At 44.2% G+C, this 12,073-nt stretch overlaps 1 protein-coding gene across 1 annotated transcript in view; it reads left to right on the top strand.

Moving 5' to 3' along the window:
* The window catches only part of LOC119445287 (lysosomal protective protein-like), a 72,655-nt gene that overhangs the window by 49,185 nt on the left and 11,397 nt on the right, over window positions 1-12,073 (top strand). Inside the window, exons 5-8 of the mRNA XM_037709601.2 lie at window positions 166-257; window positions 1,534-1,639; window positions 4,596-4,769; window positions 6,226-6,335. Coding sequence (XP_037565529.1) covers window positions 166-257; window positions 1,534-1,639; window positions 4,596-4,769; window positions 6,226-6,335 — 482 coding nt within the window. The remainder of the gene's footprint in view (window positions 1-165; window positions 258-1,533; window positions 1,640-4,595; window positions 4,770-6,225; window positions 6,336-12,073) is intronic.

Here is a 12,073-nt window from a genome sequence, read left to right as displayed (position 1 = left end):
ACTAACGTTGCGGCGAGAACGAGGACGAAGGCGGGTGGCACAAAACAACCGCTTTAATCATGAACCTGTGCCTGCAGCTTTCCTTTCTCTTCGAGACGAAGCTGTGAAGTTTCAGAAAGCGTGGTAATTAGAAGTGAATTCACATGCGCTTTCTTTCCCTTTTAGGGGTTGGCCATCGGAAACGGGGCCCTGGATGAAGAAGCTCTTGGCAACTCAGTCATATTTTTCGCCTACCACCACGGTTTCTTTGACCTTGAGTGAGTGCAGCGCATACGGCATGCTCAAACGGCATAGGGCATTCATAAACGATTCTGACCTTGTAGGATACGCTTTTGGAGCGGAACCTTTGGTTGGTGGACGAGCGTGACTTGTTAATAAAAAAAAAACACAGCTATGTAGCTTGAATCACCGCGTGATACCGAAAATATTGCGGTATTTACGCAGGTGTAATTAGCATCTGTGCAAAGAAATTCCAAAACATCTAGTTTATTTTTTTATTTGGTACAGTGCTTGGCAAATCAGTTCTCCGTAGATCTGCAAGGTGCTTCATGAAAGATAAAAAGCTGTCATCCACCCGGCAGTACTACTTTTAGCATGTGTCGTGGTATAATTATTAATATTTAAGGTGCAGCGGCCTCTGAAACAAGCGCACAAGAAGGCGCTTGTGTGTGTGGTGTCTGCTCTCCAAGCCGTTGAACAGAATGTACAGCAAACCGCATAAACTTGCCCAGCCAAAAGTTCAATGGCTATGGCGCTCTCCTGCTGTGCTCGAGGTTTCAGATTCGACTCCAGACGGCGCAGCAGCCGCGTTTCGATGGAGGCGAAATTCAAAAACAATGTTTGTTTAGATTTAGGTGCACTTTATATGGGAGGGAGGGAAACCACAGCTGGTCAAAATTATTCCACAGCCCTCCACGACGCTCTCTCATAGCCACAGAGCTACTTTGGGACCCCATTATTCAATTAACGCTGTGCTGTGTGCAGCACCAAGTCATATTTGCGAAGAAATATGCAAATTCTGCATCGTGTATGTACGAATGAGTGTGACCAGAAACACGTACTGACTTCTTAGCCCTGGTAATGCGCACTGCCCATGTGTTAAGGTGACGCTGTCTAGTGAATTCAGTGCAGGTCCCGAATTCCCAAAGCTCTTCGTTCATAACTGTTTGTCATTAGACTGTTTTATGCCATATTACGCTAACAATATACCGTGACTCCATGGCCGTGCGGTAAATCTTTCCACAAGGAAAAGCGGAACAGGTACAAGTCATACAATTGTATTACCGTATGGCTGACACCAAAATGGCCTTTCCGCCTTCACCATTGACCGGCACCGTATTCTTAAAATTATCTCCCGCTTACGAACGTTGACGCAGGACTGTGGTAATCAAAGACCGCTAGGAGGTGTCATCGTTCCGCAATGGACATCAAATATGCTGACGGTGACGATGAAGCGTACGAACTGCCTGGTAAATGCTGGGCCGATAAGCGTTGAGTGTCAAAATAATCATACTTTTTCATCTGTCTTTGCAGCGCATGGACAAGACTTATATGTTATTGCTGCAACGGAAGCGCCAGTCCTGAAGGATGCAACTTTGTTGATCCTCGTACGAAGACCGCAGCTCTTTGCAAAGCCGAGGTATTCTGTCACTATCATTTGTCCGCACCTTTACACTCGCTAAAAGCATATCCGGTATCAAATCAAATCAAGTAATTTACTGTGTTACGATACGGAAACAGTGTCAGTGCCAACAATGTAGAATCTCAGCTGATACATTGTATAATTGCAGTTTAGGCTTGTAGTTCAACCTCACATGGAGCAACGCTCTGTGACTGACACCGGTAAACATTGTTTTTAAATACAACGTCTTCCTTGGCGAGTTACCACTTTTCTGATGCGGGTATATCTGTTTCTAACGTCTATTGTTAGCCTCTTTCGTGGGCCAATTCCATATTATTGTTATTAACAGCGGAGCTATTTAAGCTCTCGGTTAGACCGTGTAGTGCGAACAAAAAACTGCGCCTGGCGATGACGTCACCGCGCGTTGCCTAGCAACCACCTCGCGGAGCGGCGTGTCTCCTCTCCGTTCCGTGCACATGTTGCCTTGACATGGGACGTTAAGGAGAGGGAAGGAGGGCATGCGCGCGGCGTGCGCTATGCTTGGGAGAGAGAAAGAGAAAATGAGAGTGAGGGAAAGAAATTGTAGCAGCACCAACGAGCCAACGCGCAGAGCTGCTGCCGACGCCGTCCGCGTTTCCCCGCGTTCGCGCCGAACGTGCGTGGTGTCCGTGACTGCAGCCGGCGCCTCTGGCGGACGAGCCAACGTGCGTAGGGAGCGAATCGTTTAGGGCGCGTTGAATGTCTCGCGGTGTCTGGCCCACGCCGGCCGCGCTTTATTATTGTAGCGTTTGTTCTAGTGGCGGAAATCCTTGCAGTAGTGGGGGTCTGGCATGACGGCTTTTGATCTCGGTGAACTGTGGTGGTGTAAACGAGCAGATACTGCTCGTGTTTGAACCCCGGTGCTGCGGCGCCAGCCGCAGTGCCGGGCGCCGACGGGAAGCGGCGGTCGTTGGGGTGTTGTGGAGCGCAGCGTAGCAACACCGCAAATAAAAAAATACTGCTCCAGTCAGGTAGATGCGTTTATTCAAGAATACCATCTTTTCTCTCTCACAGGCGCAAGGACAAGCGGGTGCTCGCGCCTGCGAGAGAGAAACGATGGTATTCCAAATATAATCTCACTATCAGGGAGGGAGCAGTCTACCTGACTGGAGCAGTATCTTTTAGATGCGAATCAGCTTATGGCGGGGGCTTTGTTCGTCCCTCCCGCGGCGTCCCACACCCCCACAGCGCATGCGCGTCCCCTCCCCCTCCCTCTCCTCTCCTACGCTCCCCCCCTTTCTCTCCTCTAGGAATCCGGAGCGGCGTGCACGAGAGGTGGTGCGACAGCTGCATACTCCGCTAGTGGCGCCACGGTAGTTCCGCGGTATGAAAATGGCGGAGTGCGTGCGCCTCATTCTCTCTCCTGTGCAGCGCCGCGATGAGCGCTCGGGCCGCTGCCGCGAAACCATCTCCCGCTCAAGCTAACCATCTCCCCGCTGCTTCGCATCCACACATGGTTCCCTTTAGCGGGAGATGGAGTAATTTTTTTATTTGGGGTGTTGATACGCTGCGCTCCGCAACACCCCAACGACCGCCGCTTCGCGTCGGCGCCCGGCACCGCGGCTTCCAACGCAGCACCGGGGCTCAAACGCGAGCCCCGGTGCTGGAATTTTGGAATTATTATCTCCAAGTTAGTGTCATCTTGAGAAGTCGTTTCAAGTCGATCCTCCTTGCGAACCGCCCGGCTACAATTTGTACATTGCAATATGTGCCATAAGGTAATTAGCTAAAAACTTTCGTGGATTTTTGTCAAATGGTTGATTATCCGTTTCAATTTCTTGTACAAGTAATGCCCACGTCTTTGAGCTCATGGACTAGAATTGTGCTATCTGCCACAGGCAATTAACAATTTCTGAAAGCGTTCGCTGACACACCCGTTAGAAGTTATTATTATTATTATTATTATTATTATTATTATTATTATTATTATTATTATTATTATTATTATTATTATTATTATTATTATTCCTCAACTCGAATGCGCGTCGGTCGTCTGGATTAAAAATTAAAAATTGAATTATGGGGTTTTACGTGCCAAAACCAGTTCTGATTATGAGGCACGCCGTAGTGGGGGACTCCGGAAATTTGGACCACCTGGGGTTGTCTGGAACGACAGTTCTAGATCCAACAGTGACATTATAGATCGGGTCCAGAAAAAGTTTCTAAGCATATACGTATCATATTCGCTTTACTACTACGGATGCTCGGCGTTGCTCTAGCACTGTTTGATTATTGTCATTGTCCTTACTTCGCTGCCTACATAATCGCGCTGACCTTCTGTTTCTTTTCAAACTCCTCAGTTGAATAATTTTTCGTATTCCGCGCATGACCACCAGAGAATAGACACCTTTCCATGTTCCTGCCTGTCATCACTAACACCCAACCGTCCACAGAATATAGAGTCGTTATAACGCCCACTTTCATGACATTGATATTTTTCACAACTATCTGTCTTTGTTCTTTTCCGAGCTTTGCGTTGTTCTGCCATAATTTCATAGTTTCGCATATTGTTCAACCGCCCTTCTCCTCTTTTCTCTTATGTATTCATTTTGTGCCTTGTTGTATGTACACTCTCTTCAAGATTGTTACATTTATTCATTGTGTTGTTTTAGTGCTATTCCCCTGCCGTTTTCTTTAATGTATGCGTGCGCCAGCACTCAGACCTCATGGTTGTTCCTGGGCACTATTTATTGATTGATTGATTGATTGATTGATTGAGTGAGTGAGTGAGTGAGTGAGTGAGTGAGTGAGTGAGTGAGTGAGTGAGTGAGTGAGTGAGTGAGTGAGTGAGTGAGTGAGTGAGTGAGTGAGTGAGTGAGTGAGTGAGTGAGTGAGTGAGTGAGTGAGTGAGTGAGTGAGTGAGTGAGTGAGTGAGTGAGTGAGTGATTGCGTAAGCTTGAGGTGGAATATACTTTTGTTTCTTGTCTATCGCTAGGTCGCTGATGTTAGCCGCAAGATAGCCTCTCTGCCTCTGAACCCGTACAATATTTACGACGAGTGCTACGGCAACTCCCATCTACTGGCAGGTTCAGCTGGGACTATGGGCCGGCTGTCTCCTTACCACAAGCACCTTCAGGTCACCTTTAGGGGAAGTACACATTCAGATGAGGTAAGAAATCTAAAAAAACGCTTCTCGATGCTTTTCAAACATATGTGTCTAACGCTAGCGTCATATTGCATTTTTAGAATTCAATGTTATTTTAAACTATGCAACTGACCACATTCAACAGCACTCATCTGATAGCGGTCCGCCAGTCCTCCGCTGATCTTTATAATACTACCACTACTCCTACTACAACTGCTGCCGCTACTGCTACTAATAATAAGAAGAATAGTTTATTTTCACAAGCAAGTTTGTACAAGATTGCAGCGGAAAAAAGTTGCCCAAGGAAACTTCACTAATGCTCCAAACTTCCATACCATAGATTCATCAGGGAGGAAAAAACGTATTGCTAGCACAGTTGTATAAACTGCATACAGCACTAACAAAAAAACAACATAAGGTATGAGAATTAGTACTAATATAGCTATCATACTGTTACCGCACGGTCAACCAGAGAATTTGCGCATAGGTGCCAGAACTAAAGCATCATGGGAACATATTGCACGTGAAGTGAAAAGAGTGAAGGATAGAATTTTAAAGGTTTTCTTTTTTAATGATGAGGTTGGGTAAAACGGTTAGATGTCCACATGGGCGCCGAGCGAAAACTGCGCGAACAGCCTAAGAATGCTAATCACATTAGAAGACTTCGAAGCCCCATTGGACGCAACTTAGGAGATCCAACTAATGCTAATATGAATCGTTGCCATATTAAGCATCAGCATGTTTCAAGTCTGTAGTATACTTCACTACAGCAGCCAGCTTAAACAGTTTTACACTTATTGTCATGCTGCCATATGTTTTTCCGCGTGTTGATAACTATTATGCGTCGTACAATACAGAATTGACCGCTGCCTTACATTCACAAGTACTACAGGGTTCCTCACTAGACCACGTATCGTGCTCGCGGAATGAAACGTGACAGTCGGGTTTGTGGTGAACCACAAACTCCGCTCTCCGGCTACCGGAAGCAGTAATCCCGTTCTGGTCTAGAAAAGTTCTCGCCCTCGCGGCATACCACACCTTGCTTCCACGAGCGTCGCTGGGGCTAACGTTTGAAGGAGCGCATTTTGCATCGTCCGGCAACAACCGAGGCGAATGCATAGACAACTTCCCTTATCGAAGCATTGGCTCTGGTGAGAGGCTTCCCTTGTTCGACAACTGTTCATAATTACCGGCAGTAGTCATGAAGACGCCGGTTCATTTTATCACAGTTCGGATGTTTCTTTTAAAGTGAAGGTGAATGAATGCTCGCCACTTTCAGCGCTGTCACTGGCCAGTTTTTATTCTCCGTGTGTGATGCGCTGAGAAACTGTGGGACATTGATTTTATTTTATCTCACCCTTCCTCTCCCTCTATATAAACAAAAGAAATGCTGATTTGGAAATAACTACCATGTATGAGCTAATAGTCGTTAGGCAGTGTTATAACATAAACCAATTTCTTTTTATTTTTTTTTTTGAAGAAATCGTCCAACTGCATCGATAGTAAGGCCCTTGCTACTTACCTTAATAGGGAAGACGTCAGAGCTGCTTTGCATGTCGAAGATTGTCCCCTAGAGTGGAAATCATCCAGGTAAGTTGAACATGGTTTTTAATTCAGTCTTTATTTTCCCTGTAGCATTTACCCGAAGGCAGGGCACAAAACGAAAGAAAACCAATTTTACCAAGGCACGAAACGAAATAAAAAATCTCGCAAGCTTTTCTGGAATCTGCGCCACTTTTGTGAGGCCATGACCAAAGAGATCGGGTGTTGGCATTGCTCCGCACGTTCCAATTACAGCGAACAGCAGCAGAAAAAATGTAAGCTGGCGCGCAGACAGCTAAGACTTCATCCATGGCCACGTTTTCAAGAGCCCACTTCGGCAGCAAGACGTTGTCACCATTTTTCGTGAAAAACCGCATGGTCCTCGCTGCATGTACCATTAGCCGCTGCATTTCCCAACTTTCCTTCATCATTCATTAGTGTGCAAAAGGAAATTAAAAAATCTGTCGAATAAAGCCAAATGTTTTCCCGCCAATGTCACAATCATATTCAGCAGTGAAAACCACAATATGCGCCTAAAAATCGTAATTTTAATTTTTACTTCAACTATTCTGTGCACCAGACCACGTACGACAGCACTGTAAAACAAAGCCCTCCTCACGTACCCGCCGTGGTGGCTCAGTCAGCAAAGGCATTTCGCTGCTGATGACGATGTCGCGGGATCGAATCCCGGCCGCGGCGGCCGTATTTCGATTGAGGCGAAATGCAAAAACGCCCGTGTGCTTGCGTTGTAGTGCACGTGAAAGAACCCCAGGTGGTCAAAATTAATGCGGAGCTCTCCACTACGACGTGCCTCATAATCAGATCTGGTTTTTGCACGTAAAACCCCAGAAAGAAGAAGAAGCCCTCCTCACGTAAATGTTAAGAAGGGTGTTTACGCCGCTGGAGAAAAAAAAAAGCTATTCGTTTTATTCGAAACGAATACCCACTTACGCACCACATATATATATTTCCGCCATCTTTAACCTTCATTTAAGTAATTGCATTATCTTTAAATACATAATGTTTAAAATGTTGGCACCTTTATTCGGTGTCGGCTACTCCTTTCACATAAAATAGGTGCATGCTAAACATTAAAAAAACGAACCGGTACCCAACAAAAGAAAGTTCACAAGAATGCAAAAGTCATGCATGAAGTCAGGTGACATAAGTACACTTATAACAGAGGCTACATTAGACACACTGGAATGTAAAGTCAGTTCACGCCCGAAATTCGGCCAAGCCAGAAAAGACAGCATCAGGTCACAGAAAAGCACAAACATTCTGCAACAGAAGCAACACGAAAGGTCAAAACGAGGTTAAATTAAACACAACGAGCTGACATCGGATGATACAAACTGTAATCAATTATTTACAGCATTGCTCCCATTCAGAAATCTCTGGAGATCCCCTCTAGCACTCGTCATGGCAATGTATCTGTTGGTCAAGGACCAAGGACCTTTATCAGACACAAGGGCATGCGGTCCAATACCATTAGATCACGTGAGCCAATACAAGCGAAGCTTGTATTGGCTCACAAGTTTCCGTGCCGTTATCGTCACGCAAAAAAAAAAAAAACGCCTGCTCCCAGAGTAGAGTAGCTGTTCCAGCTGCGCCGGCGCCGGATCACGGGACGCGCGCGGCCAGTCAGGGTCGCTTGGTGTGTCGCGGGGAGGGAAAGGGGTTAGCGCGTGCTCCGAATCATCCCTATCTTTGTTTCCGACGGAATTTTCCTGTCTTAATGCAAGGCTCTCAAGTGCGTTAATTGCTTGTTTTTATATGTCTGGTTTTAATGTTGAGAACTGCGCATGCGCGTCCCTGTATAAATATGGGTTCCATTCGCTGAATAAACAGTTGGCAGTGAGCGCTGTGTGTGTGTGTGTGTGTGTGTGTGTGTGTGTGTGTGTGTGTGTGTGTGTGTGTGTGTGTGTGTGTGTGTGTTGTGTGTGTGTGTGTGTGTGTGTGTGTGTGTGTGTGTGTGTGTGTGTGTGTGTGTGTGTGTGTGTGTGTGTGTGTGTGTGTGTGTGTGTGTGTGTGTGTGTGTGTGTGTGTGTGTGTGTGTGTGTGTGTGTGTGTGTGTGTGTGTGTGTGTGTGTGTGTGTGTGTGTGTGTGTGTGTGTGTGTGTGTGTGTGTGTGTGTGTGTGTGTGTGTGTGTGTGTGTGTGTGTGTGTGTGTGTGTGTGTGTGTGTGTGTGTGTGTGGTGTGTGTGTGTGTGTGTGTGTGTGTGTGGTGTGTGTGTGTGTGTGTGTGTGTGTGTGTGTGTGTGTGTGTGTGTGGTGTGTGTGTGTGTGGTGTGTGTGTGTGTGTGTGTGTGTGTGTGTGGTGTGTGTGTGTGTGTGTGTGTGTGTGTGTGTGTGTGTGTGTGTGTGTGTGTGGTGTGTGTGTGTGTGTGTGTGTGTGTGTGTGTGTGTGTGTGTGTGTGTGTGTGTGTGTGTGTGTGTGTGTGTGTGTGCGTGTGTGTGTGTGCGTGTGCGCGCGCAATATTGCTCCTATTTACTTCTCTGGCGCTGAGCCGTGCTCCCTCAAGGGCTGCAGAAGATAGCGCCAACCTTTCCCTTTCCCTCAAGAACCACTTATCATCATCATCATCTTTTTTCTTCTTTATTGATACTGTCAGCCCTTTTTAGGGCCATTACAGGAGTGGAGAAAAAATAAAGAAAACAAGCAAAGTCAACACATCTGATTTAGGCAGGGCGTACAATACATCTGAATACAAGGTACAAAGAATAAATTGCAGTTCATATACATTGTAATAAATAAAGCAGAAAAAACCAATCAATATTCCTTGAGGGATGTAAAAATAAGAACAACATACACAGATAATAACAAAATCATAAAATCAGATGATTCACAAAGTCAGATGATTAACGCACCACGCTCTCGGAATAAATAACGGCATGCAAATTACTCAAAAAATTATTATAAGAAGCAGACTGAACTACAAAATCGGGAAGCATGTTCCACTCTTTTATCGTTCTGGGAAAGAAGCTATATTTAAATGTGTCATTACGGGTTACTGGATGGGGAATATACATGCTGTGGCGATGTCTAGAAGATTCATTATAGAAATTTCAAAATAGTTTGTCTTATTAATCTTTATTTCATTATGGATAATAAGGAACAGGAACTTAATCCTATCATACTTAGTCCTTAATTCTAAATTGGGAATATTTGCAAGCTGGCATAGTTTTGAAGGGGAGTGATGTCGACCATATTTGTTCTTCTTTCTGGGGTTTTACGTGCCAAAACCAGTTCTGATTATGAGGCACACCGTAGTGGAGGGCTCCGATTAATTTTGACCACCTGGGCTTCTTTAACGTGCACTACAACGCATATTTGTTGAAAATGAATTAGGAAGCTAACCTCTGAATCCTTTCCAGGTTTTACGGTTTTTCTCTGTGTAAGGGTCCCAGACAATTTTCGCGTACTCAATGATTGGTCTGACCAGTGTTCTATAGGCCAAGTTTTTAACTTCAGTGGTTGCTCTTTGTAAATTTCGCCTTAGGCTCCAAAGCGCATTATTCGCCTTCTTACTTACTTCCTCTATACATGTCTATTCCAGCTTAAGTCACTTCTAAATAATAAACCCAAATATTTGTGCTCCTCCACTTTTTTAAGCTTCTTGCCATGTATACTATAAGGAAATTGCAGGATTTCATTTTTTCTTGTAATAGAGATGCTTACTGATTTATTAGGGTTTATAAACATTTGCCAGTCAGAACACCATTTCATAATGTTTTCAAGGCTGCTTTGTAATTTAATTTGGTTACTGGGAGATTCTATAGTATTATAAACCACACAGTCGTCAGCGAATAGTCTTATTGGAACAGAAATGTTGTGTGGCAGGTCATTATTGAAAATAAGAAATAAAAGAGATCCTAGGAGACCTCCCTGTGGTACTCCAGATAACACCGGTTGTAGACTGGATCTATGATCGCTTATTTGAACGTACTGCTGACGGCACTGCAAGTACGAGGTAAACCACTTTGTGAGGTTAGGATCCTTAAACACTCTATTAATTTTGAACAAAAGTTTGTAGTGGGAAACTTTATCGAACGCTTTGGCAAAATCTAAATAAATGAGGTCCATTTGTCCACGGGAATTTATCGTTTGGGAAGTGTCATGAACCAGTTCAACTAATTGAGTGATCGTAGATAGTCCCTTACGGAAACCATGCTGCACAGGGGATAACAAGTTATACACTTCAAGATATTGTGACAAGTGTTTAGATATTATTTGTTCCAGAAGGTTAGAGCATGTACTTGTGAGGGAAATTGGTCGGTAATTGCTAATGTCTGAAGTGTTCCCGGTTTTATGAACTGGTACTATTCTCGCTAGTTTCCATGCCGTAGGGAAAGAAGCATTCATTACTGACGAATTAAATATTTTTGTAAGGAACTTAGACACCCATTCAGCATACCTCACTAAAAATTCATTAGGAATATCGTCTGGTCCAGGGCTCTTTTTAGTGTTTATATTGTGCAAAAGGTTTAGAACACCTTCCTCGGTTATTTCAATATGTGAAATGGGAGGGCGAGCAGAGAATTCGCATACGCTAGGCACCGCACCATCATCCTTTGTATAAACCGATGAAAAGAAAGTATTAAATTGATGAGCCCTTTCAGCATCATTAATTTCAGGAATAGAACAGCACTGCTTATTCGGTGGATTTACATAACGCCAAAACTTAGCCGGTGCTTCTGAGAGGAACTTCGTCAATGGTACATTGTAAAATTGGTCTTTCGCCTCCTTAATTAGCCTCTTCAATTCTTGCCTCATGTTTCGAATTGAAGTTTTGTTATCTGTATTCTTATATTGAGAACATGCTTTCCGTTTTCCTTTGATTTTTCGTTTTTCCTGAATGATTTTTCGGTTCGTCCACGGATTTGTCTTTCCACATTTTTTATTCTTCTTGGGGACAAATTTATCCAAGCAATGAGTTACTGCCTTGTAAAAGAAAGTCCATAAATCATCAGTGCTCACGTCCGATTGATACAAGTATATAAATTCATCAAAGGAGCTTTCGAGATAGTCTAATATGCTGACATCATCTGCGGATTGAAAATTCCACTTTTCTTTGGGTTACCCAGTGAGGGGGGTGGAGACATACTGAAAGTAGCTATTGGCATCTTATCGTCTGATATACCGTCCTCTACATGGCAATCCGTCAAAAGCCCTACCAACGCATGCGACACTAAAATAAGGTCTAAAAGAGATGAAGTTGTATCACATAGTCTAGTGTGTTCTTCTACAATTTGTTCTAAATCATAAGAGAACGCCAAGTCCAAAAGCTGTTCGCAACTAGCCACATCTACCTCCCCTGGTGAGTATGAGCTCCAATTAATTCCCGGTAAGTTAAAGTCGCCCAGGAGAATGATATTGTCTCCTTCTCGAAAATTTCTTTCCATAAATTCCCGAAGGCTAGTCATTACATCAGGTGAAGTATTTGGGTCCCTATATATACCTCCAATGTAAACTGTGCGATCAGCAAGCTTAGTCTTAATCCATACAGCTTCGATAGTATCCGATTGTTGGAGGGTAGTACACAATATGCTTTGTTTAACAAATATGACTACTCCTCCACCTCTTCCTCCTCGGTCCCTTCTAAATGCTTTGTAACCAATTGGCACAACTTCGGCGTCTCTGATACTGCTATGTAACCATGTCTCCGTTATGACAATAACGTCAGGTTCATGCTCCAAGACCACAACTTCCAATGCATCGGTTTTGTTTATTATGCTTCGCGCATTTATGTTTATAGTCTTAAAGCCATCCTGTTTACCTTGTT

Source organism: Dermacentor silvarum, chromosome 3 (genome assembly GCF_013339745.2).
Source record: "Dermacentor silvarum isolate Dsil-2018 chromosome 3, BIME_Dsil_1.4, whole genome shotgun sequence".
Classification (NCBI taxonomy): Eukaryota; Metazoa; Arthropoda; class Arachnida; order Ixodida; family Ixodidae; genus Dermacentor; species Dermacentor silvarum.
This window is presented reverse-complemented; position numbering and strand designations above follow the sequence as displayed.